Here is a 25,749-nt window from a genome sequence, read left to right as displayed (position 1 = left end):
TTCTCATGAAATAAATGTGTTTTTCTTGTTTTCAGCAAAAGTGAGTTCCTATCATCAGGACTACCACTGTTACTCCAGCTGGTAGAAGGAGGACACATTGTGCCCACGATCCATGTGCTGGCCAAGATCACCCCTCTGTTTCTCACCTGTCAGCACAACATCCTGCAGGAGAAAAGGTACTGTAGCCAGGCATGAATGAATGATAATCAAGCGAATGCATTGGTGAAATGAATGAACAAACTAACAAACTAATAATCAAACGAACCCCAGGGCTCAAACATTTGGGTTCATAGGGCAGTGGCCATCTCTATTTCTTATAATTATATGTGTAATTTGGTATGACCCAGCGTGGGTTGAACCCTCAACCTCCAGAAGGCAAAGCGAGCACTCTAACGCACAAACTTGCACTGGTTGACCAGACACCTTGTGGTGGTGCCGTATAAAAATTCGGTGTTAGAATTGTAAAAAATGTTGTTGTACAATAACAGCCTAAGGATGAGTCACATATATTGTACAGTTTGATTGTAAAGAAATGATACAAGACAGGACTGATGACTATAATGTATATATTTCACACATGCAATCATTCCTAACTTGAAAAGAAATCAGTTTCACCTCAACTCCTCTAGATGTTACTGTAGAAAAAAGATATACGTTGCAATAATATATACCCCCAATTGGTGCAATAGCACACTATAATGTCTTGCATGAATGTACATTGATTGACACAACAAGTAGGTCAACTCCAACTGCAAAAAGTAGTTACTGTACAAGAAAGAGCTATCACCAGAATACATGTATATTGGCAACTAAACTTACATGCATAAATGTTAGAAGAAGAGTTTAACTTTAAGCAAAAAAATGATCATTCTACAAACATTTTCATAAGGTACAATAAGGTTACGTAGTAGATATCCAAATCAGATTTATACAACTTTAAGAGATACACATGTACTTGTAAGATTGAAGAAAAAAGAATTGAAGTGAATATAAAGAGGTCTACTATGTAGTAATCCCGGCACACACTTTAGACATCCATGCGCTCAAGACATTCTTAAGAAAGTCCCGATAGCATAGCTTCTTAATGCCTTAGGATACCCTGCAGAATCATGACTATTTGAGTGTTAATTAATAATATATACAGTTTGTCTATACTTTGTCATCCTTCCAGAGTGCAATGATGAAGTGGGTGTGCTTTAATACTATACTACTGACAGTAAGTTATAAGTTGTCAGAAGAAGCAATTCCTTTAAACATTTTTATAAGGAACTTTTAAGTTACATAATGTAATACATTATCTGAATCAAACTTGATATACAACTCTTATAAGAGACAAATATAGATACACAGTGTGTTTTTACTTTATAGTCCTTGTTACAAAACTCAATATGACATGGGTATACACCTGTCAGATATTGTCACACACACAGCAATAAATGTCCTATTGTAATTCAATTGTGTACATTTTTAGTAGATACATAAAGGAGAAAAATTTTTGCCTATTCCTGTTTTACCATGACAGGGCTCGAAAGACAATCAACTTGCAATTTACAAGGGATTTTCAAGATTTGGAAATAAAAATAATATTAACTTGCAATTTTGAAGGTTGATAATATCGGTGGATCGTGTAAGCACATACCCGGTTGCACAGTTACGCCGCGCAAAATAGTGACAAAAAGAAAGTGACTGTTGCAAAAGGAGAAATTAGTCTCTGACTTCTAAACAATAAAGGCTACATATTAAGTTAATCTGTATTTTGATGTTTAGATGTCTTCTAATAATGCTATAAGAGTTGCTATGTCAGGCTGAGTATGTATATTTTGTATGTACAGCAAAAGCAGCCACATGTACATACCGACAATGATATTGCAGGACTGGTTAATTTTTCAAATTTCAAGCAAAATTTTCGCCAACTTGCCATTTTGCAAGTAACCCAAAAAAAGCATTTCCAGCCCTGCATGATAATTCTAATGTATCCAACTTGGTAGGAATTTAGGCTTAAGTTCAACCACATACTTATCAACATGTTTAGGTAGATTTTAAATAGAAATTTGGAAGTCATCATTGTAGATCTTTACATTTTATTTTTAATTTGTTAGATCTTGTAAATGGCTTTATGATCTGTAGGATTTTTGTTTAATGTTCAGAATGGCTGAGCAATCTTTAAGACTTCTGTCTAAGATTCAGGATGGTTATTTAGGTCTGTTTAACAGGTAAGTAGTAAGCAAGATCGCCATCAGAAGCAGCTGCTGGCTCATTTGCATACACAGCGGCAGCACCTGCAGCAGCACCTGTAGGGGGAGGAGGGGGAGGCGGGGGGCGCTCATCACCAAGAGTTCTGTTCATCTTGGTTTGTGCAGCAGCCTTCTTTTTAGCAGACTGACTTGTACCTGCACTTTTAGGTCTTTGATTGCTTAATGACTGGTGTGCATAATCTACATCTTCATACAGATCTAGAGTAGGCAGTGGAGTCTGGTCATGATGTGTTTTTTTTACATTCTTGGACTGATAATGACCACTGGTTGTTACTGGAGCTTTGTTTCTGTTGGCTTGTGCAGCAGCCTTCTTTTTACCAGGCTGACTTGGACCTGCACCTTTAGGTCTTTGATTGCTTGATGACTGGTCCACATGATCCACATCTTCGAACACATCTAGAGTAGGCTGTGGCACAGCTGGCCTCTTGTTATAACGTGGGTGTGAGACATTCTGGGCCTCATCCTGTCCTTTCTTATCATGACCACTGATTTTTACAGTAGCCGTGGTGTTTTTGTTGTTAAAAACCACACTCACATCTGAGCCTGATGGAGGATTCTGGGTCCTCCTCTTGTACCAGATCATGAGAATGATGCCAACAATGAGGACAGTGCCAGCTACTGCACCAAAAACAGAACCAAGGAGAACAGGTAGGGAGAAACTGGGAACAGATCCATGGTTACTGGTGCTTTCTGGTTTGTCTGAAGTGCCTGTGACATTAGGCGGTGACATTGTTATAGTAGGGAGCTCTTTCAGTTGGACATCTATGGACAGTGTTTCAAATGCTGAGCCAACTGGACTTCTTGCAATACAGATGTACAGACCAGCATCTGCTGCAGTAACATCTGTTACAGTGATGGTATTGTTAACTGTCACAGTCACTCTCCCACCTGACTCAACTGTTACATTCAGTCCAGATGGGTGAATGACTGTGATGTCTGGTGTGGGGATTCCTGAAGCTTCACAGACCAAATGGAGTATCTCCCCCTCTACCAATGAGTTGTCATCACCCTTCTCAAACCTGACAATCATTGGCTCTTCACATGTCAGATCCTCAGGATTGATATCTTTCAGTAATTGCCCATGGCTATGTGAATCAGTACATGTGATTCGGTTTTCAAAAGAAGGAGACCCAGTCATTTTTTGTCTGAAACCAACCATCCTACAGTCACACTGCCAGGGGTTGTTGCTGATGTCTATAGTTGAAGAGACTGATGACAGCATGTCATAGGCTGCCAAGGGAAGTGTTGTCATCTGGTTGTTCTGTAGGTAAAGCACAGCAATTGAGGAAATCTTTGACAATGCCTCACTAGGGAAAGTTTTTAGGCTGTTTCCATACAGGAGCAAGTATGTAAGACTTGATATGCCTGTGAATGTGTTTGGAAAGATCTGCAGGATGGCATTGTTCTGTAGCTGTAGATTGTTAAGACTGGACAGTCCAAAGAACAGATAGTCATGAAGTTCAGTCAGCTGGTTATTATAGAGATAGAGTGTGTTCAGGTTAGCAAGACCTCTGAAAGCTGTTGATGAAACTATTGATATTCTGTTTGAATAGAGAGGGAGAATAGACAGTTTGGGCTGATTGGAAAATGCATTTGCAGGAATGTCTGTGATGTTGTTGTTGTGGAGGTACATAAGGGTAAGTTCTGGAAACTGATATTGTACAGTGGGGAGGTTGGTTAATCGGTTGTTGTGGCAAGTTTGAAAATGCCCCAGGCTGAATGTGTGTTATCTGGTTTGAGAACAGGTACAATAGTTGGAGTTGTAGTAAGTTTGAAAATGCCCCAGACTGAATGTGTGTTATCTGGTTTGAGTACAGGTACAGTCGTTGGAGCCGGGGTAGGTTGGCAAAAGCAGCAGTTGGGATGCTGCTGATCTCATTATCATGGAGGTATAGATAAAGAAGCTGCTGCAGATTGGTGAAAGTGTTGCGTGGGATAGTTTTCATGTGATTACTATAGAGATACAAGTGCAGAAGTTGGTTCAGACCATCAAAAACACCCTGTGGAATTGATGTCAGGTTGTTTCCATGTAGGTAAAGAACTTGTAACTGTAGAGTGTGACTGAAGGTTCCTGCCTCAATACTACTAATGCCATTGTTATGCAAGTCTAAGGTTCTTAGATGCCAGTACCTTGAGAAGTCTGACTGACTTAAAGTTGTGATTTGATTACTTCTCAAGTACAGGGAAGTGATGGATGTTGGTAGGTTCTGAGGAATGCTGGTGAGGCCCTGACTGTTGCAGCTACAAGGTGATGATGATGAACAGCTGCAGGAAGCTTCTGTCATCTGAAGCTCCTTCAGGATGATGAGAAGGAAAATCAGCAGGCATTGTAGCTTTCTTCCCATGTTGTACTGACACCTATATAGAACAACAAGTATTGCAAGGTTACCAGTTTACCTGCAGGACTACTACTAGGCAATAGGGGGCTTGAGCACATTAATCTGTCTTCCATGTTATACCTGACAGAGATCAGTTGTGATTTAGCAATAAAGAATCATTTGTGTGCAAGGTGATTATTCAAGAAGTTGATGCTTGTAAATGATTGTAATTATTGATTTAAGTAACCATATGATTAGGTTAATACGTTGACATAATTCCTTGCAGCTGGTTGAGAAAGACTGATATAAAAGCGCCTTGATTTGAACACATACCACAGAATAAATAATCTATAGAAATAAAACCTAACAAGAACAGACTAGAAACTTGAGTATATATGTGCTATTTTATCATTAACATTGTGTTTTGTGTCCCTAAGAAAGCTTGTTTGTTTTGCTTCAAAATGATACCCCATTTGTAATGATCATGCATGTGTATGTGTGACCTGTATCATAATCATGGCTAAATAGCTTAAGGTGGAGTCTCAAGACAGAACTACCCAATTTCCCCATTTTGCCAACAATTTGGGTAAAGAAGGGGAATTAGGCACCTTTTTCCTGTGGTGAAACACATTCTACATTACCTTCTATAAGCTAGACTTGTTATAAAATGATGTATGTAAATGTTTAACACCATTTTACTGTACGTTTGAATGTACATTTCATCAAATTTCAATGAGGAAGTAGATTCTGAAAAAGTGCACAAAGGATAACCATGACGCTTTCCAATACTGCCTGACAACTGAAGAAGACGAAAAACGTTTGAACCAAATTTTCAGCACATTATATATTCCGTTCTTTCACATCTCGCTTAAAAACAATTGGCATCATGAATTCGAAGTTCAAACTCTATATAATAATACATGTATACTAGGTGGGTACCAGTTCAGAAAATTCAGGTCCGGTCCAGGTCCAGGTCCAAAGGACCAGTACCTGACCCTGTACCTGATTATAGTAGTGTCGTAGTACATCATATTTTGGAGAGCGAGACACAAGTAAAGGTTTCTGTGAGTCCTACAAATTATGTTCAAATTGTATATTAGAACGATATGATTATTCTTGGTGCACAAAGAAAATGAAGATGTAACAAAACACCTTTTATTCAAGGTAACTTTCATCTCACAAAAGAGATTCAGAGCAAACTTGGCCTTCTTAGAGTACAATGTAGTTGACAACTAGACATCATGACCAACAAATAGTCCTACTTTAGACGCTTAACAGCTTTCAGCAGTTCTAAGCATTTGTATCATGAGAAAAAAGCAAGTAAAATATGCTGACTATTGGCACACAAGAAGGAAACAGATATCGGTTAACTGATTTGTGGTTTGTTTGGGTGTCTTTACTTCAGGTGTAAATTTACTTGAGTGCAAGTGTATGCATGTGTTGGATTACTAATGTCATGTCTGGAACAATATAATTTCTTAGGTTCGCACTTTGTCTCAAAATTATACTCTCCTCACCTCATCCTTTAAGTATTTCTAGATATGATTCACAGCTAACGTCTTAGAAAAAGAGCAACCACGACTTGTTAAATCTGCTGTTTTGTATTTTCTTAGACTTGTTTTGTGACCGCCGGCTAATAGCCTGGTACTGTGAATTTTCTAATCGGTCCATAGGCCAGTCCACTGATTTTTTCCGGACCGTTTTTTTTGGGCCGGTCCATAAAAAAAGGTACACAGTACCTGTACCCATCCCTAATGTATACCATATTACATTGTACATTGCCACACCTGTTAAGTGCAGGTATGTCTGCTGCCAACAAAGGGGACTTACCTTTCAGTGCGAGCTAAATCCAAACTTTGCTTACCTTTCACAGATGACAAACCAGAAAGTGGTGGAAAACTTTTTCCTACCCTCTGGTACAGTAGCTGTTGTGCTTAGGGAGTATACTCAGGGCTGTTTCTGTCCCCAGACTTTCTAATGAGGAAGTAGTTAGAAAATATGTTACAGTAAGTCTTTATCAGCATATTTTTTTTAATTTCGTGTAGTATATGGATGAAAGCTTAGTTAAGTTAACTTGACATTTTTCAGGCACCTTATAACTGTCTATCAGAAGTAGAAAATGTTCAGATGTACATGTTCACAGCAATGTCATGTCCAGAAGGAATCATTCAAGTTCCGTTCAGCTAAAATTGAAGCTTTACTCATTGTTACACATGTTGTGAATTCAAAGTGCATGCATGGCTATTACTTAAAATAAGACTAAGGACTTACCAAAGACAGTTTCCCAAAGAAAAGCACTCTCAAGTTGATCCTGACACTTTTGTGAAGATTTTGCGAGATCTAACTTAATTCTCATTAGATTAAGATAACGTAAAGATGTGAAGGAAGTCTTCCTTGTAGCTGTGGCGCTTGGTGCAGCAAAATGAAGAACTGCACAGTTTACTGCCCTTTTGAAAGAATGACATGTGCATTCAAAGATACATAATGTAATGGTTACCAGCGATTACTTGCAGGAACAGTTTATAGTCATTAAAGGTCATGGACATGGCTCAAGGTGTATTATTATATTCCCCTCCCTATAGGGAGGAAATATATTGTTTTTGTTGGCATGTTCTTCTTCTTCTTTCTTCTTCTGCTACATGTAAAAACCTTTGCATAATTTGTGCAGAATCTTCATAAGTCCCTTTTGTTAAATGCTACAGATGTCATATTTCACAATACCTCCGTTCGAGCTGAATCTCCTTCCCGGAGATAATCAAGCAGAGTGATACCCAGGCTAACTCCTATCAGTGGAAATAATTCTATGTCGGCCCCTACACTTCAGGCTGAGCTCATTTGCCTCTTCTCTTGTCCTTCAATATTAGATTGTTGAAGATTGTGGAGAAGGTGATCCAGTCAGACCACAGCCTGACTTCCTCCGACATGGGACCTCACTGCAAGCTGCTATGTAGTATGATCCAGGTTAGTGTCTTTAACATTCAGTATCTGAAGAAGCCATTCACAATGATTACAATGTTATGATGAATTTGTTCATTTATTTCCCAGGTTTGTATTACATGTCCATTGGAGAAAGTTCTTACAATGTTCACTACTTTTCATACTGTCACTGTTTTTCCCAGAATATTGTACAGAATGCAGACATTCAGAACATTGTTTACTGTCCATATTAGATGTCATAATGAATAGCAACACTTGAAAAACACACCCAGTAACCAACAGCAACTTAAATGAATGAATTTATTACAGCAGCATACTGATTAGTCTGTTATCAGTTCCAGGTGCAGAGTGGGTTTGTGTCTGCCCGTGTGTCCAGTACGACAGTGCTGGAGTTGTGGGTGCGCCTGCTGACCTCCCTCCCACAGTGGTGGTACAACCCGCAGGTGCTACAGGTGCTGGACTCCCTCCTGCAGACCGCCTTCAGGTGCAAGGGGGGTGAGGACATGACCATCAGTATCCTGTATGATCGCTACAAGGTCAGTCCATACAAAATGAGCCAAACCATACTTCCAAGTCTCCAAGTATCCTGTTACACCACTTCCGCTGTACATCCTGCCACTCTGAGATATTTACATAACTGCAGATACACACCCTGGCAAATAAACAAACAAGCAAACAAACTGATTATACCTTTTTTCACAGATTGAGGTAATAATGATTATTGTAATCCATATGCCTGAGTCCAATGTTTATGCCTTCATACATACATGTACATACTAGGCCATACATACCATATATACACATGTCAAGTTCTCTAAGATACAGAAGACAATCACTCATTTAGTTACTCTGTCAAACTCTCTTGGAGCATAAAGAACTCCATGACTCTGCCTCTCCATTTCTTCCTGTCCTTCATTATATGTACTATACAGTAATGGTTGAGCAACCAGACTATAGTATATATAGTAAGTTTTTTTCTTCATGTCTTGGTTTGTATCTTCTATATGTGGATTGATGCAATATATCTTATGATAATAAGAATTCAGACAAAATTTTTACCCACACAGCTGAATACCAATTCAAGTGGCATGATGGAAATTCTTATTGTGAGTGTTCTTGTTGCTTAGAGTTAGAATACTAAATAATGAAAACAGACCTGTTTAAAAATATGTCATGTGGCCATTGCAGCTACATTGACTGACAGACTGTGTACATTTCTGCAGGCTCTCCTCAGTACTAAGACTGACCCAGGTGTTCTGGTGTCCCTGGTGTCCTGGATGTCCTCCAGTACAGGTCCACCCACGTTTCTGGACAAGCCTACACAAACAGGTATCATAACAATCAGTTACAAAAAAAATGTCTGTCCATGGTGCTGAACTTTGTGTTGTACAATTGCTTTGGTCTCTTCAGTCCTAAATACAATGGTGCTCATTCATGATATAAGCATGAGACTGACACAAAAACAGAGTGACTTATTTTTTATTACTTCAAGCCAATTTTTACTTAAACAACGCTCTGGTATCGTTGGTGTTTGCTCAATTCTGAGGACAGTCGAAAATTTAGCAAATGATACACTAATGTTTGGGGTTGGAACAAAGCTTTAAATCTATATGATACAATACTTCACTCCCTTGGGGATGAAGTACAACATGTACACTCATTTTATCCATAAGCTATAGGCCTGCCCTAGACAGGTGTCATCATGTCTAAATTTCACAGCTGTTGAATGTTTAAGTTGACTGTTGTTGGCAGGTGTGTGGGTGGCGTACCAGGTGCTGCAGGCGGAGAGCATGTGGGAGGAGGATACCCAGCTCAGGAAGATGCTGGAGAATGCCTTACAACAGGACAGCAACATCAGTGTGGACGGGGCTGTCAAAGTAGGCAATAGAGTTGATATTTGCATCTTGTCTCATCTCAATAACACCTTTTTGTAAACAACCACCGTAACCATAAAAGAGCCAGGTAGATTTATATGATCAAGCATGAGTATTGGAAACCATATGAGGCATGTATACTGGTAGAGCTTGTAAACATGTTTAGTTTTACACTGTGGCACTATTCAGTCATTGTGAGGGTTACCCAGCATGTATTGGTAAGTAGAGGGTTGCTATAAACTTTCAAATTTCTACCATGTTTTAATGTGAACTCTCACCACTTTTATATAAATATTATAGTCTCTTCTTCATTGTGTTTCTACCAGTCTTGCATATATGATTGTTTCAACTTCAAACTCGAAGATTGCGTGATTTATTAATTTTATACCATGCTGCAAACTTGAACAAATTTACAGTTAGTGTAATACGTTAGGTTCCACCTAGGCCTGTCCTTGTATTTGGTCGTAGTTCTTTTAGTCTGAAACTTAAACTTAAAACATTGCAGTGGTAATAATCTGTTTGATCTGAGTGTATGCTGTGCCACTTCCAGTCTTTAACACATCAATCCGTTATTGTTCACTAGAATGTAAGCAGCGAGCTTCACCTTCCATCTGCCCCGCCCATCCATCGTCTGATGATCTACCGCTGGGCCCAGCAGGCCCTGGCCACGCCCCTGGACCACCCCCTCCTCCCCCTCGTCTGGCAGCGCTTCTTCCAGATCTACCTGCACCGACCTGCAGCAGACTCAGGGTAGGTTGGGTTTTGGCCTCAGGTTCTCTGTACCAGCCTGAGTGTAACAGGCCGGAATGTAACCCTTGCAATATCATACCCTGGTATATTCTGGTCAGGGTATATTTTGGGCTGTCACACTGCATATGTTGCAAGAGTGATGATTTTTGACTTGGAGCTTAAGTTTCAGACAGTCTTTTTTAGATTGCATTACCATCCTTTTTAATCAGCCTTGTATGTTCTGTAAATAAAATGTTCATACCCATAGCTTTATAAAACTAGTCTACTCAATTCAAAGCTATGATTGTGTTTTTTTTTGTATCTCCATTAAATTTCTATCACTCTATCACACATCACACAACGGTAAAGTTCATACTTAATGTTACATGATTGTACATGTTTCATTCTTGTCCCATCAGAATGTCAGGAAGAGGAGGTGTTGGGCACCGTTTCTTCCAGGCACACTCACAGTCATCCCTGCTGAAGAGGCTGAAGAAGCGTCTTCAGGAGGCAGCAGACTTCCATTACGCTGCCTCCAAGAAACCAACAATGACATTAGATATATCCTCAGACACTGCTCCAGGTAAGACTTATAACATGCTATTTAGAAACTTTTAGAAATATCATATTCCACATCATTAATATTTCCAAACTTTTGAACAACCTGGAAAATAATTATAAATTATTAATATTTCCAAACTATGAAATGTCCTAGACAAATAATTACAAATAGTCAAGACCAGTTTTAAATGATGACAATAACAACCCTCCTGGGGGCTTGAAATGGACTCTATGAAGTCATAATCCTCATATTAAAAAAAAGATTGAACTTGAAATATAGTGATCTTGCCTTTCAGAGTTAACACCTAACTTATTCTAACATTCTAAGATGACTTTTTTCTTTACTTTGTTCTTACCTGTATATATACCTTATATAGATTATAACCCGGCGTGTAACTCCAAGTCCTTTTTGTCTCTCAGAGGATCAGAGAGAAGAATCGCTGGTTCCAAGCTCTGATTCTTCAGGAGTGCATCATAACCTCTCCAAGTAAGTATGATTCAAGTTTAAAGCTTTTAGAGAAGCTATACTGCATGTTGGTAAATACTGTAATGTGTCAATTGAAAACGTTTATGTTAGCTAGCTGTGTTAGCCCAAAAATCACTCAATTTAGTGTGAGAAATCTAAGACAGTCTCGTTTGCAGGCTGTTCCACTCGTTCTACCTGTGGATTGATGAGCCCAGACTACATGACCCCAACCTGTACCTGCCCGCCCTGCCCCAGCAGTACGACGCAGAACGACTTCTCAGTCTCTTCAAGAACTCTCAGGTAAATATTCATCACATCTAATGGTTGACACACCTTTAAGTTAGTCTCATTATGTATGGCATCTGATAGTTGAGACACATTTAAGTCTTATCATGTATCCATCAATGACAACTGGATAGAGTGAATTTTTCAATTTCTTCTGTATACAATGTTTCATTTTGCACAAACTTTTTTGTGTAGATTATTAACTATGAAGTTATGAACTTTATTGCCCTGTAGTATAACTTGTTTCTATCCTTAGCCTACTACCAGACTGTCATTACTGTAGTGCTTTTGGGGGGGGGGGGGGGGGGTCTCAATCCCCCTATTCCCCTTGGTGTTGGTAGATCTAATGACATTAACTTATCAATATCAATTACATTGGCAAAGGTACAGCATCTGGTCTATGTTGTCATGGTAATGATTTTGTTTGCCTCCTGAGCTACCCATAGTGCCCCACGTCTCCCAGCATGCAATGATGTCAGTGAAAAGGTCTTTAAGGTCTCGGTTCGGAGTTGTTTTTTTTAAATTCGGGGCCGACCTGACTCGTTCCCAGAAAGGCAATAGCGCTTTTCCAAACATCCCTTTTCGGCCGATTCAATGTTTCTGATGGATAGGGGTGACTTATCTTCGAACGACAGACGAATTTGATATTTTCTGTGGAAACGTCATTTTTAGTGAAAACCGTCACTAAAAGGAATTTTCATCCCCAAAACTGCTATTTTTAGAGCATTCTTCCAAGGCCGCTGGAAGGAAAATAAAAGTTTTCCTAGGATAATGACTGATATGGAAATAAAGGTCATCATTCTGTCTGTGCAATTAGGAAAAATGAAAAAAATCGTGAGGATACGTTTTCCGCAATCCCCGATGGTGCGAAACCACGCAAAACGCACATAGAACGCACGATTCGGGTAATCAGGCGACAAAGCCGCGTTACCGTCATCGCGCACTAATACCAGGAAGTACCCGCGGACGACCAAAACTCGGAAACCGTTAAACGCTACGAAGATCGGGTTTTTCAGGAAATATAAAAGATAACGCATTGCTATAGCGATAGCCGAAAAATCGGGAGCCAAAACTAACGAGAAAACCTAGGATTTGCGTCTTATCTTCACGCACTACTTAGGTCCTTGGTCAAAACAATTCCGAACCGGAACCATAAACTGATTTTCTACAATTGACAGTTGTTTCCCTGCTTCTCCTTATGCCCAGGACACCTGGCTGGAGTTTGTGGACATGGATAGAGTTGAGAGAGACATTGCTGTGATGGCTACAGAATGGGTTCAGCACAGGCAGGTCAAGACTGTCGCTGCTTCTAGGCCATCTCCTGACTTCTGCCAGCCAGGTAGTCACACCATGCAGCTTCTTTATCTTATTTCCTCATTCTATTGTAAAAACATTTTCAACAGGTGACAGTATAGATTGTCAAGAATTCCCAGAATCTAAAGAATTCTGGCTGAGGTTTCAAGAATTCTGGCTGAGGTATCCAGAATTCTGGCACGGGTTTCAAGAATACTGGGGAATTCTGAATCATGCAGGTTTGCAGTTTTTTTAAGAATTCTGGAGAATGCTGCCAGACACCATCAAACGCCATGTGGCAAAAAACAGCATATTGTTTATGTGACATGGATGTACATGTACACATAAGCCATAATAAAAGATACCAGCCTTTTGTGAAGTTCAGATAGAATTCCAAATATTGGATCATTGTCTTTTTCTCTCATACTTAGCGACATCTCCCATGGAGCGGCACCTGATGACCTCTGACCTGACCCAGCCCCCTCCCAGTTCAGGTGAGATGGAGCCCCCTGTGCCAGGTGTCCCACCACAGGTGCTGGAAAATACCACTCTGCTGCTAGCCACGGTAGAACCACACCTGCAACACCTGCTGCATCAGGCCAGGTACATGTATGCTCCTCTGTACCATTGATGTGTGAGGAGGGACATAGTACAGGGACTAACCTTAAACATTCGAATTCTTTGAATTCATTTATCTTCATGGGATTTAAGAATTCACAGTAGCAGGGATTAGATTTCACAGTACTTTAAGCTTGAAACAATTCTAGGAATACAGTGGAAAGGTATTTCATGTTTAAACCACCACAAACACTTCATGATCTACAGTATTTGCAATGTAAATTTATTTAGGCTCTCAGATTTGCTTATTTTGGTCCACTGTCTAAACTACAAATTGTAAAAGCTTGAGATAAAAAAGCAGTTTAAAAGCTCAAAACTAATGGGTTAAAAGACTAGGAGATGAAATTCTAGTAGATTATGCTTGAGTATGGGGATCTTGCTGAAATGATGTTGCTGCAATGACTTGAATACACATTATGTTCTTGGAGTTGTTGCTAATGATGACAGTGTACTATTACAGGATGTACACTGAGAGAGAGCAACGTCACTTGACACTTGACAACACATACCTGGACCTTATTCCTGATCATTATCACAACAAGCATGTTCAGGTGAGAGTTTTAGCGATGATTTAGAAACATCTTGTTTAGAAACATTAGTGATGTTGCCTCATATTGTGATATAAAGGGGTGATAGTCAGTAATAATGACCATGTGTTTTCTATGCATATATTTGCATTACCTATTCTTTTTGAAAAAGGAGTTTACCCTGAATATTGTCAAGTGTGCTTGCACATTTTATTAACATCTACATCCTACCGTGTTTCCACAGTTGACGTTGCAGATTCCTTGTCACAGCTCCTTCTCCTTGAATTCACCCAGTTGCAAAGGACCAGCTCAAATCACACTACAGGTTGGTAGGGTTAGGTCAGTTACATTTGTCTGATGATGTAAATTGTTATGAGGTATGTATGACTTTGTGAAAGGGAAGTCCCTAAAGCTCAACTTCTAGCAGCCTCACAGTTGAGCTCCTGGTTCCAATTAGTTGCTAACTGGGATACCCCGGTTCAATCCTCCTGGGTCAGGACATCTCGGTTGGGGCTTCACCTGTCTTTTGGAAGGGACGTAAAATGGGGGTCCCGTGTTCGAGCAGGTGCACATTAAAGGGGAAGGAATGGTAACCCCCCAGTGTAAAAACATACCCTGCTACTGACACACAGAAAGGAAAGTTAATGTCCTATGTGCCATTAGGCACTACAAGGGTCTGAACAAACAAAAGACTGACTTTGATTAACTACATTTTATTTGCCACGTAAGTGCCACTGTTTCACAACACATAAATCATGGGAAAATGACATGAAACAAAAAGTATAATAATTGAAAGTATTTGGGAGGCTTATTGTCAAACTACTCTCCTCTGTTTTGTTTTTCTAAAAACAGAACAGAAATAACACAACAGCAACCATCTTTTCAGCACCCTGGACAAAACTTATTCTTCCTTCAGTCATAAGTATCTTATCCGAAATGTGACACCAGTCATGAATTGCTATTGGAGTGAATAATTGTCATAAAAAACATCAAATGACTGCATTGAATTAACTATTGTCTAAAACCAGATAAAGGCTGTTTTCTTGTCTGTAGTTTGCATAATATTATGAGAATGTGTGAGTACCATACTCTAATAGTTGATGTTCCTACAGTACCAGGAGAAGACAGTAGACCATGCTGTAGACGGCCAGCTGAAGGAGAACCGACACCAGGCTGAACAGGTGGTCGACGGCGCCATGAGCCCCCCACAGCAGCAGCTCTGTGCTAGTGCCCTGTTTGTGGAGAGACTTATCACGTAAGTCTGTCATGATTTCTTCATTTGTTTTGTAAAACTGGCAAACCACCTTTGGGCATAGCATACTAAGTCTGTTCTTCTGATTTTTTTTAGAATTCATAATCAATGTAACTTGAATGTACAGGGGAGACACACATTAATGGTAGCATGTGCCCAAGAGATATTCTGGCAGGTTTTTTATTGACTTAATTTGTACAGAATACAGCAGGAAATTTGTGACCACATGCTTCGTGCTGTATACACTCAAAATTGAAGAAGGCCATTTGGGAGACAGTTAAGATCTGGTCTATGTGGACAGGTGGTTACTTTAGACATGATTCTTAAATAATGCCTGTGTCAGTTGGAAAAATTACAATTTAAGGAACCACCAAAGAGTGGTCACTTTGGCCAGGTTGTCTTTATGTAGAGGTGGTTACTTGTACAGGTTTGACTGTATTCTAAACCACACCATGTCTGAAATTACGTCAATTATGATATTGCGACCCCAAAGGTTGATCAACTACACAGCAGCTGAAGAATTCCCAACAGATCCCTATTAGATCTATACTTACCCAATGCTTTTGTGCCTCTCCAGGGATTTAGTGAACCATTCCTACTCCCAGCAGCAGGAGGGGACCGTCAGACAGGATACCAGGGAAGTGGGGACCTCCCTGTTCTACAAGCTGGTGCGCTGTGTCGACGAGGATAACCGCCAGTATCCGCCCACCCGACAGTTCTTCTCCAGCTGTATAGAAACCCTGGGACAGGTCTGTATGCACTCACTGACCCACAGGTCTTGTAAACTGGGCATTGTATGAGTACACACGTCCTTGGATCACAAAATCTGCTTGTTTCATGGGGGAATGTAGGTTAGTTCTGCCAACATCAAACACATTTTAATCAGTACATACTTTTCACTTTTGACATAAAAAGCAGTTTTTGTGATCTGCAGAATTGTTATTGCACTTAGTTATTCATTTCAGGGTCACCCTTAAACCTTTCACCTCCACTGGATCAAACTTTTGAGAACTCAAGATGTGACAAACTCATTTGGTATGATTATAAGACCATTGCAAGCCATCATCTTGCTCTTTTTCCCGAGTAGATTTCACTTTAAGATTCTGACATTGTTACCCAAATTCTGAACAAAGGTATGTGTAATGTTAGCCTGATATACATCCTATTTTAGGTCAAGTCCACTCCACTGGTCACTTCCCTGACAAATAGTCTGACATCCATCCCTGTTTAAGCATTAGGGCATGATATACAGCATTTGATTAATTCAGGATCAACTTGTATGCCTGCTTGAACCCCACTGGTACTAAGTGTATAATGTATGATGTTACAAAACATCATAAAACATTGTGCATTCAGTACACCGTTGCAAGGCATATCAGTGGATGATGAAAGCATATCATGCTTCTACTGGTCCCAATAGAGGAGCCAAAATTGGTACAACTAAGCCTTCTTTGTTAACATACCATTCTTGTGTAATGAATGGACACCTGCTAAGCCGATGTTTTGTGATCTGCCAGGCTTTCATCCGGAACAATCCAACCCAGGCAGAGTTCTTACTCAGGGCAATGCTCATCATGGATTCAGTATGTAAAATTGTTTACAGGGCCACACAAAATACATTACTTGTATCAAGACCATTCTTTTGCCTTTTGGAACTTCAAAGACAGTAAAATGATTTGACTTAAGTTTCCTTCGGCAGTATCAATATTGCAAGACAGAGAAGCTATCAAATTCTGTTTTTTCAAACAAGAAAATGGATGTTTGTGTGGCCAAGGTTTATTAAGTATCAGGGTGGTGGGGACTTCAATCCTTCATTACCTTCATATAATTAAAATCTGCTGGTGTATGGATGTGGGCTCTTACAGTTGTTTGTATCTGCACCTTGGTTAGTCTGGCTGCCATCCTCCGTAGTAACGTCCATGGTTTAGCAAGCAAGAAGATTGAGCCAGCTGTAACTACAGAGGATGGCACCCAGGCTACATCTTGGTATCTTGTCCTTGTAAATCTTGAAGTCTCCTGTGACAGTCTGCTGGTGAGAACAGTACAGAGGTGGACAAGGTTTTGATCAATTGCTTTAGTGTATCTAATATGTTTTACAGCTTGATAAACTTGTTTAATGGTGACAGGGAAAACTGTAGAATCATATAGCTGATCTAGTTCTGTTTATGACAGTTGTTGTTTGACTTGTTTGTAGGAGTTTATTGGGAAGAATCCTGACGAAGCCGACAAACTCCTGCAGGCCACCCTGGCCGCACCCGCTCTCTGTGGACTACTGGGGCCGCACTTCAGCCCCAACCAGGCCGGCGTGGCTTTCATCAACATGTACACCGACGTCACCCGGGTTCCAGACAGTCACGGCGTGGACTTGGCCTTCATGCTGCTCACCAAGGTAAGTCTTGCACATGTGTAATAAGGAAATTCCTTTGATCCTTTTCCAGCTATTGCAGGAGACTGAAATTTCACAATCATGTACAATGATACATATATCTATAGGTCACATAGAGTAAAAGAGAAACTGTAGGATGTTAAGAAATGAAAGTTGGCATGAGCCCTACAGAGATATGTAACTTACATATCACAATGTACAATAATTGGAGGCAGGTCTTGCAGAATCTTTGTTAAACTACCAGCACATGACAGCAGAACAGCTAACATAAAAAAACACCATCAAAAATTAGTACTAAACTAAAGGTTCCTTTTTATGGTTCCAGTTTGATGTCCAGATGTGGCTGGAGAGCTGCCGTCCATCCCTGACTGACCGTTCGCTCCTGGTGGACACCATCGGGAGGGCCCTGCTTCTGTGTGGTCCTGAACCAAAGGCCGACATGCTCATGGTGTTTCAGGTACTCTTAACACACTGCCTCACACTGTCTTGCCATAATCAAAGTTTGTCTTCGTCAAAGCTATAAATCAATACCCTACTTAAGTTATGATGCTGATGATATGAATATGTTAAGCATAAAGGCTTTCTATCATGGCTCTTACATGACTGATATCCCTTATATCTGTGTGCAGGTGTATCAGAGTCACCTACAGAGCATGTTGAGGTACAGTTTTCCTGACCATTTTGGAGATGTGCTGAAAGTTCTACTCCAAGGTAATAGGCAAATCCACAGCACATCTAGTAGTAGGATAGATGACAAAGAATGCATTCAGTACTTCCATCAAACCTTACAGTCCGGTCGCCGGGCTGACGTCTTGGAAAGTTTATTTACTTAATATGTAAACATGATGAAATGATCAGTAATTGTCAATAAGTAATTAATCACAGTTAAGGGGAAACCCTTGAAGAACCTTGGAGGTTTCAGGTTCCTCTGCATGTTTTTTTTTACTGTTTGCAACAAAATGCACTAAGTCTTGTTTTTATGTGTAAATAAACACTTAACGAAAGGTGATAGTCATGCCACTCCTTCCACCAATGTCACTATGGTAAATTTTGATTCATATATAAATAATATGCATGGTAACACCATTTCTGCTATGTCTCCCCATCCAGGTTCAGACAGTAAACAGTTGAGTCCTGTGTGTTGGAAAACCACATTGAGAACTCTGGGCTGTACTGAGCTGGGTTCTACAGCTGACTCTGTCACCTTAGCATCCTTAACCCCTGAACAGGTAAGTTTACTCTGTATTCCATGTACAGCATCCTTTTTGGCAATGCCTTAGGGATGGGGACATTTCTCATTTCTTTTTTTATTACAAAAATTTCAAAAATCCCTCCAATGCATCCTGCTGGGAATTGATTCTGTTATTTCTCCATAACGTTGGAAGCTGTGGATGGATCTGTATGATATTTGCTACATGGATAGGTGTCAAGAAAAGGGTCGATTATGGGCCTCTTGGTAGCTTTCTATAGTACTGCAGCAGAAATTGTATTTTTTATTTTTTTGGGTGGCAGATAGCTCTTGTGCTCAAGAAGAAGTGATAAAAGGCTTGGGCCGCTTAGCTTCTTTGGGGGGAACTGCAGGGGCCTTTCTGTTGAAGACTTTGGAAGACGGTAACTCAAGACAGGATTTAATGGATTTTCATTACTTTTGGCCTATAGATAGCTTATTGTCAATGTTATAAACAGTGTATGTCTTTCACGTTAAGGTGACAGAAACCCTAGGATGGCTGGCATCACACTACATGAAGCTGAGAACAGGCAGCCAGCAGCTGACAGTGAACGGACTGTACTGTGAGATGGAGGGATACGTACAGCACATAGCACAGCTACTCGGCCTGCTCTTCACAACTCTCCTACAGACAGAACCTGGGGGATCTGTGGTACCAAGTCACAGCTTTGAAAGTGGTCAGTGGATGTACAGCAAATGATATAGATGTCCTGTGTACTGTATTTGATTTAATCATACATGTAACTATTGCATTCAATTTTGTTTTCTCCATTAAATTCTTTGTACATTTCTCTTATAACATTTGATATTTTCTTCAGTTTGTATCTTCCATAATGCTTTTAATTAAGACTTAAGGTAAATGGCATATCAAATCGAAATGCACTAAGAATGTCATGTAATTGATATGATTAAGGTCAGATTGCATTTCAATACAATATCTTTGTCTAGTTAAAGAACATGCCGTACTGCTCTACAGTTCACCAGGCCTGTTGATAAGATTATTTCATTTAAGAGCCATTGCTTGAAAAAGTGTTTCAATATAGATGTATTTGTGTAGTGTTACTGAATGTGAAGACAATTTCAGTTGTCAGAAGCTTAATCATATTTTTTTTGTCTTTTCAGAAGTGGAAAGCCTTTGGGCCCTGCTTCAATCTGCTTATGAGCCTTGGATTGCCAGTTTGGATGCCGCTAAACTTGGTCAGAGCAGGTATGCTTCAGTCATTATTCTCAACATGTAGACATGAGTATGTTTTGGAGATGTTTTTTGTATCAGTAAAGTGGTATTTGTTCATTATACCTGTTGCTGACATCTAGTTTTATTGCATGACAATTGCAACAGGTACAATGTATGGCAGCTTGTACATACATGGCAATTGAAGTAACTCACTGAAGTGCTCAGTGTAGCATCCCCTCTTCAGTAAATTCTGAATAGCACCTCCCTTTGATTTGTCTCTGAACTGATATATAAACTCCTTGGAACAACTGTGTGGACACTGAGTGATAACACCGACCATAAGTTATTGTACCGGTATGATTGTTTTGTCTTCACAGTGTTCCATCAGGAGTGGGACTGTGTATGCCGTGGACGGAGAAGGAGTCTGAACTGGCTGCTGGAGTCATGGACAACTTCACAAACTGTCTACAGCTACTCTTCACAAAATACAAAGGTCAGATGATTTTACTTGGCTTGTAGCACTTCATGTCATCATTCCTAGTGGCTGACTGTTGCTGTGTATTCCTATATCTGATATAAAAAGTCACTGCAGTTTGACACAATACGTTTTCTCAGACTATCAACAGCCATATATCATTAGATATTGTATACATTTTTTGTATTAAAACAGGGCAACTGCTTATAAGAGGGCGTTAAGAAAAAATGTCCTATGCAAGGAGACAATTCTGGAAGAATTTGTAGTGTAAGAAATAGCTGGAAATTATAAATTAGACAGTCCTGTAGACCTTCATATTTTGTAGACTTTACATCATGCTGGCAATCTCTTTCCTTTTGAAGAATTATATATGATATAGATTACATACATGTTGTATGGCAGCAAATATACTTTCTCTTTGCTATCCCATAGTGCACTATAAATGATTACAAGGCTTGTATGACAAATGAGCACAATGAAAAGGAGGTTGATTGACAGAGGTTGTCCTTTCGTTTTCCACAGGTGCCCTTCCGACGCACAGCCAGGACGTGCTGGCGCTGACGTGGAGATATTATGCCTCGTCGCTCGCCCGATCTGACCAGCCGCACGTGCTGAGAGTGTACCACGACAGCCTGGTCACCCTCCCCTGGGAACACTTCTACCCCGACATCCATGCTTTCAACTTGATGATGAAGGTACCTGACATTTTGCTGCTTTAACCCCCATTAACATTGACCCGCGGGGTTACATAAATCTAACACTTTGAAAAACAGTGGGTTTGAGAGATCTCTTGAGCAGCACCCCCATGTATATGCACAGTTTAGATATACAGTATTATACTGGGGGATGTTGTGTTGGAGATCTGCTTGGATGGATCTCTTTAGGGTGGTGGAATTATGTACTCTTGTGGAATTATGTTTTTACTTAGTATATGTTAACTCATTGTCTGATATGAGCACGTAATCAGTGCATCAGCACAAAGAAGTATTGCACATAACAAACTGACTATTATGACATTTGTGATCCTATGCAAATTTCACCAGTTTGATTCAAGAACTAGAGTTCTGTAATCTCATAGTACCATCACCAAACAATGTTTAACTTTACAACTGATATATTCGGTATTCCAAAGGTTTCTAATAGATTATGCAAATAATGTCCTCATTTGCATAATCAGGTCTTATCTTAGCAAAGAAGGCTATTGTAGCATTTACTCATTAATTATGCAAGTGAGGACCTGATTTCTGTCTAATGATGGTCACCTTTAGTTAGCTTCCAAATGCTTCAAGTATGAAATGCTGTCCACAAACACATATATTTACAAACAAACAGCACCAAAAACTTAATCTTCTTGGCAAAGAAGCCAGCTGACAGTTTTTGTATTTAACACAGTGTGGTTTTTAATTATTAATTAATAGAATACATATTGAGAGGAATGAAATGTTGTATCTTCATTTCTTGCACAGCTGCTGGAGGAATGCCATCCTGTGTGTCAGTCCTTCCTGTGTTCTGTGTTTATCCGGCTGGACTGTGTAACCATGGTGTCGGACTACTGCAGTCACGACCTGCCGGAGATCGTGGCACGGCTACACCAGTGTTTGCTGCATCTTCTGGTCCACTTCAGTGTTCAGGAAGGCGAGGTATGTGTTTTTTATCCCATTCTGCGATGTGAATATTTTCCCAGATTTTTCCCAGACGTACAAATGTTTGTCAGACAGGCCATAACACCTTTTGTTCCCTAAGGTTGTGAGAGGGAAGATCCATGAGGCAGAACAGTTTGGTTGGCACTACCTGTCGGCAGCGGCGTACCAGAGCACCATGTCCTGGCTGGTGGACGCAGCCAACCCCGACCTGGTACTGTTCCTGGGACAGCCATCCCCCCAGCCCCTCAGGTCAGTAGGGAAGTCAGGTAATGGTTAATCATTACAGACGACAATACTTGAATATACACTCTACCATGCTGAAAATATTTAACATTTCAGCCTTGCAGAATGTACACTGTATATTCAATAAATGTTGTCTGTAAATATAACATCTGCCTAGATCTTAATAATTAATGATACTAGACATTTTTGAAATTCAAAGTCAAGGATATGTAAAACATACAATTTTTCTTCTTGCCAGAGACAATACAGTTATCTCTTCTTGTGAGAATATTGATAATGTATCTGAGGAAGAAAAATATTGACAAGTTTAAATCTTTATGACCAATAATACACCTTTCAATTATTGATAAACAGATCTTGCTTATGTGTTCCTAGTGGTATTGATTAATATGTTGTAATGATAATAACTGTTATACCCGGCTGTTGTCCCAACATAAAGCTTTACAATACCTGTGTTATTATTAAGTGGAAAATTGCATTCATTTTTACAGACTGATGAAGATTGCTGCTGGCTTCAAGCCTGAGATGCAAGTACAATATGGGGTAAGTTTTTATCTGTATATTGAAATTGCAGGGCTGGAGTTCTATCAAGTCTTTGTAGAATGATGGAATGCATCTACATGCATCTGCTTTGTTTTGGCCTTAGACTTTTGTTTTCTTGGAACAGTAACCCCAATATATACTACGTGTATTCCTTCATGTTATTTCAAATTTTTTTATTCATCCAAAACCTGTTCCACTGAATTTTTTGGGGATTCATTTTTTTTTGGACTGGTCCAGCAAGACACACCAGTTCCATACCTGTCCGATGGACTGGTACCCAGCCTTATCTCTTCCAATCAAAGAGCTCTTACCAAATCCCCTCCTCCAATCATGTCCCCAGGATGCGAGCCGTAAGCAGCAGCTGTACGTCCACGGCGTGGTGGAGCTGGTGTGTCGCTGTGTGGCCAGGAGGAAGGTGGACATGAGCTGCTACCAGCCGGTCATCACCGGTCTGCTGGGGGATATCGAGAGTCTGGCCGGATCAGGTCAGACCACATGCAGACTTCTGTTGCCATAGACATAGATGATGTTTAAAAATGGCTTAGCTCCAAAACTGTCTATTATATATCACTGATGAGCTGTATTGGAGGCCCTTTTTAATTAGCAGCTTCTTCTCTGAGTCTGTTGCGCAACTGTTGGTAATGTTAAGCAGTGTATGTCTGGTACAACAAGAACAAAATGAAAGATTAAGATGTCCAATATGATTATGTTTTGTCTATACTAAGCACATGATTTAAAATTTCTATGATAAAAATCATGATCATGGTTTGTGTTGCTTTCAGACAGTCACGATTTGCAGCATTTTGAAAACCATCCATCTTCCAATATTGTCTAAGCTGATGACATTCTTTAAATTTGGAGATTACTAGAAATGTATCAGTAATTTTTTTTGTCCCCAGCTCTTGACAGTCACCACCAGCACAGTCAGATGGTAGCCCTGCTATCAGAGGCTTTAGGTCTGCTGAACAACTGTCCCCCTGACGAAAGGAAGGTGGAAACATTGGCCAGATTCTTTTGGGAGTGGCTGGAGTCCAACTCCTGCAGCTGTCTTGTTCTCCCCGTGGTCACGGCCGGATGCAGGACGTTAGCGTCGCCAGCACACATGGCCAGGATGGTGGAGTGTGGGATAGAGGTCTTCCTAATCTCAGGTGTGTTACTCTCAAAACGGTATTAATCCCTGAAATATATGAGCTCCATTAATGCCGGGGTAGTGCAGACTGCCGTGATGGTGATTTCACAGTGATTACAACTAGTCCTGGGTTAGTTTATTTCTTACTATTAATAATAATGATATCATAAAAGTTGCTGGAATCAAATGAATGTGTTGAGTGTATTACTGCATGCAAAATGTGCTAGAGAGGAGAAAAACAGGGTTCAGAAACAAATACCATTATTTTTATGATGGAACAGAAGTATAACACATGTACTACCAAAAATAAGGTTCTGTACAGTGTAGTTAGAATATGTTGTTGAAGAAGTGTACATTCCTTTACAGGCCTGGTTGAGAATGTCCAGAACGGCTGGGACCAGGTGCTCGCAGCTGTGGAGATCCCGGAGCTGGCCCAGGAGGACTTCCTGTCGGAGTGTCTGGAGCATGGCTGCTTCCTGACGCTGTACGCCTACATCCTGCAGCGCCTGCCCATGGGTCAGGGGCCAAAGGACGAGATGAGACTGGCCGAACAGCTGCTGACGTGGACAGCTGCTGCAAAACCCAGGTGTGCATGTCTGACCTAAGACTCTAATAATGAATGGCAGCTACTCACCTAGGAGAGAACACAATAGATACATACTGCTAAATTTTGCTGTGGTTTTAAGTTGTGAAATGACACAGCGTATGTGTTTCATCGTATGTGCTTCAAGTTTCATGGTTTCACCAGGTCATAATGTTTTTATTGTTTTCAGAGCTGACAACGAGGCCAAGCTGCTGCTGTGGTGGTGGCAGGTGTTGAGGATTTGTCTGCAGCAGGCAGACAGGAACCAGCCCCTGAAGGACGTGTTCTGCGCCCTGATGAACTTGACCTCCAGTTTGACCACCCTCGGGGAGGACAAGTCTGCCGCCGGGTTGCTCGGTGCCCTCGGGTTGGGGAAAAGGTCACCACTATCACACAGGTCTGTTCAGTTGTTTGTTAGTATTTTTTGTCATAATCTGGCATAGAATGTGGAACTCATTACTTATGTCATCAGTACCATTGCCAACATATTTATATTAATTCTTTTTAATTTCCTTTTAAAGTGTACTGAGGTGGATGATGTATGTGCTTATCAAATCAGTGCACATTCATAACCTTTTTTCTGCTGCAGCTGCCCAACCTTGCAAATTTCGACCAATGCAGATTTTATGTCAAAAGACAGCTGCTGCAGGAAGATGGTTAATGATCTTTGAATTCCTGTTCTTGATATGGTTTTAAATACTATGGGTGATGTTCTAGAGCCGAAAGTTTGTAGAAATGTTTTAGGATGGTATCCAGACCTATTATAGCTGCCGACTCTCTTCGTCCTCTTATGCAAATAGTGCGCTATAATTCTTTTGGATACCAGGCTGTAGTTTGTAGTTTGACTGTCTCTTCTCCAATTGTTTTGGAAGGTTCCGTCTGGTGTGCCGAGGCCTGTCCACATTCCTCCTGGCCCAAGCTCGTTCTGTCAGCTTCCTGCGGCTGCAGCCAGGTGATCCACATGCCGTGGGGCAGGCACTGTCTGGACCCCTGCCTGGTGTGCTGCCAACAACGGAAGGTCCCTCACCTAAAGCTGTCCAGGTAACTTTTTGGTGTCCTAAACCTAACCCAAACCTTAAATGCAATCAAGTTTTCAAATGTCATTGAACTATTTTTACCCTTCTCTAACCTGGTTGGTTGAAAAACAGGTCTGGTCTTGTCCGGTGGAAAAATAGGCTGGCCTGGTTTGACGGTGGAAAAAATGGTCCAGGTCTGTTTTTCCGTCAATCC

At 40.4% G+C, this 25,749-nt stretch overlaps 2 protein-coding genes across 3 annotated transcripts in view; one reads left to right on the top strand and one right to left on the bottom strand.

Moving 5' to 3' along the window:
• The window catches only part of LOC136430479 (ectopic P granules protein 5 homolog), a 42,939-nt gene that overhangs the window by 15,181 nt on the left and 2,009 nt on the right, over nt 1–25,749 (top strand). Inside the window, exons 19-50 of one of the 2 annotated variants that reach the window (XM_066421139.1) lie at nt 36–176; nt 7,438–7,534; nt 7,846–8,046; nt 8,734–8,839; nt 9,263–9,387; nt 9,968–10,134; nt 10,533–10,696; nt 11,095–11,161; nt 11,317–11,440; nt 12,632–12,764; nt 13,150–13,321; nt 13,797–13,887; nt 14,108–14,188; nt 14,976–15,118; nt 15,693–15,864; nt 16,633–16,698; nt 17,310–17,504; nt 17,827–17,958; nt 18,131–18,212; nt 18,612–18,730; nt 19,208–19,406; nt 19,852–19,936; nt 20,281–20,396; nt 20,901–21,073; nt 21,845–22,018; nt 22,122–22,270; nt 22,756–22,807; nt 23,148–23,292; nt 23,707–23,955; nt 24,303–24,522; nt 24,710–24,916; nt 25,392–25,560. In XM_066421139.1, coding sequence (XP_066277236.1) covers nt 36–176; nt 7,438–7,534; nt 7,846–8,046; nt 8,734–8,839; nt 9,263–9,387; nt 9,968–10,134; nt 10,533–10,696; nt 11,095–11,161; nt 11,317–11,440; nt 12,632–12,764; nt 13,150–13,321; nt 13,797–13,887; nt 14,108–14,188; nt 14,976–15,118; nt 15,693–15,864; nt 16,633–16,698; nt 17,310–17,504; nt 17,827–17,958; nt 18,131–18,212; nt 18,612–18,730; nt 19,208–19,406; nt 19,852–19,936; nt 20,281–20,396; nt 20,901–21,073; nt 21,845–22,018; nt 22,122–22,270; nt 22,756–22,807; nt 23,148–23,292; nt 23,707–23,955; nt 24,303–24,522; nt 24,710–24,916; nt 25,392–25,560 — 4,516 coding nt within the window. The remainder of the gene's footprint in view (nt 1–35; nt 177–7,437; nt 7,535–7,845; nt 8,047–8,733; nt 8,840–9,262; nt 9,388–9,967; nt 10,135–10,532; nt 10,697–11,094; nt 11,162–11,316; nt 11,441–12,631; nt 12,765–13,149; nt 13,322–13,796; nt 13,888–14,107; nt 14,189–14,975; nt 15,119–15,692; nt 15,865–16,632; nt 16,699–17,309; nt 17,505–17,826; nt 17,959–18,130; nt 18,213–18,611; nt 18,731–19,207; nt 19,407–19,851; nt 19,937–20,280; nt 20,397–20,900; nt 21,074–21,844; nt 22,019–22,121; nt 22,271–22,755; nt 22,808–23,147; nt 23,293–23,706; nt 23,956–24,302; nt 24,523–24,709; nt 24,917–25,391; nt 25,561–25,749) is intronic. The other variant, XM_066421140.1, reaches the window with a different exon arrangement.
• Nucleotides 2,197–3,918, bottom strand: LOC136429104 (leucine-rich repeat-containing protein 24-like). Its single transcript, XM_066418984.1, has one exon. The coding sequence runs from the start codon at nt 3,886–3,888 to the stop codon at nt 2,197–2,199; it is 1,692 nt and encodes a 563-aa protein (XP_066275081.1). The 5' UTR covers nt 3,889–3,918.

This window comes from Branchiostoma lanceolatum, chromosome 3 (assembly GCF_035083965.1).
Source record: "Branchiostoma lanceolatum isolate klBraLanc5 chromosome 3, klBraLanc5.hap2, whole genome shotgun sequence".
Classification (NCBI taxonomy): domain Eukaryota; kingdom Metazoa; phylum Chordata; class Leptocardii; order Amphioxiformes; family Branchiostomatidae; genus Branchiostoma; species Branchiostoma lanceolatum.
This window is presented reverse-complemented; position numbering and strand designations above follow the sequence as displayed.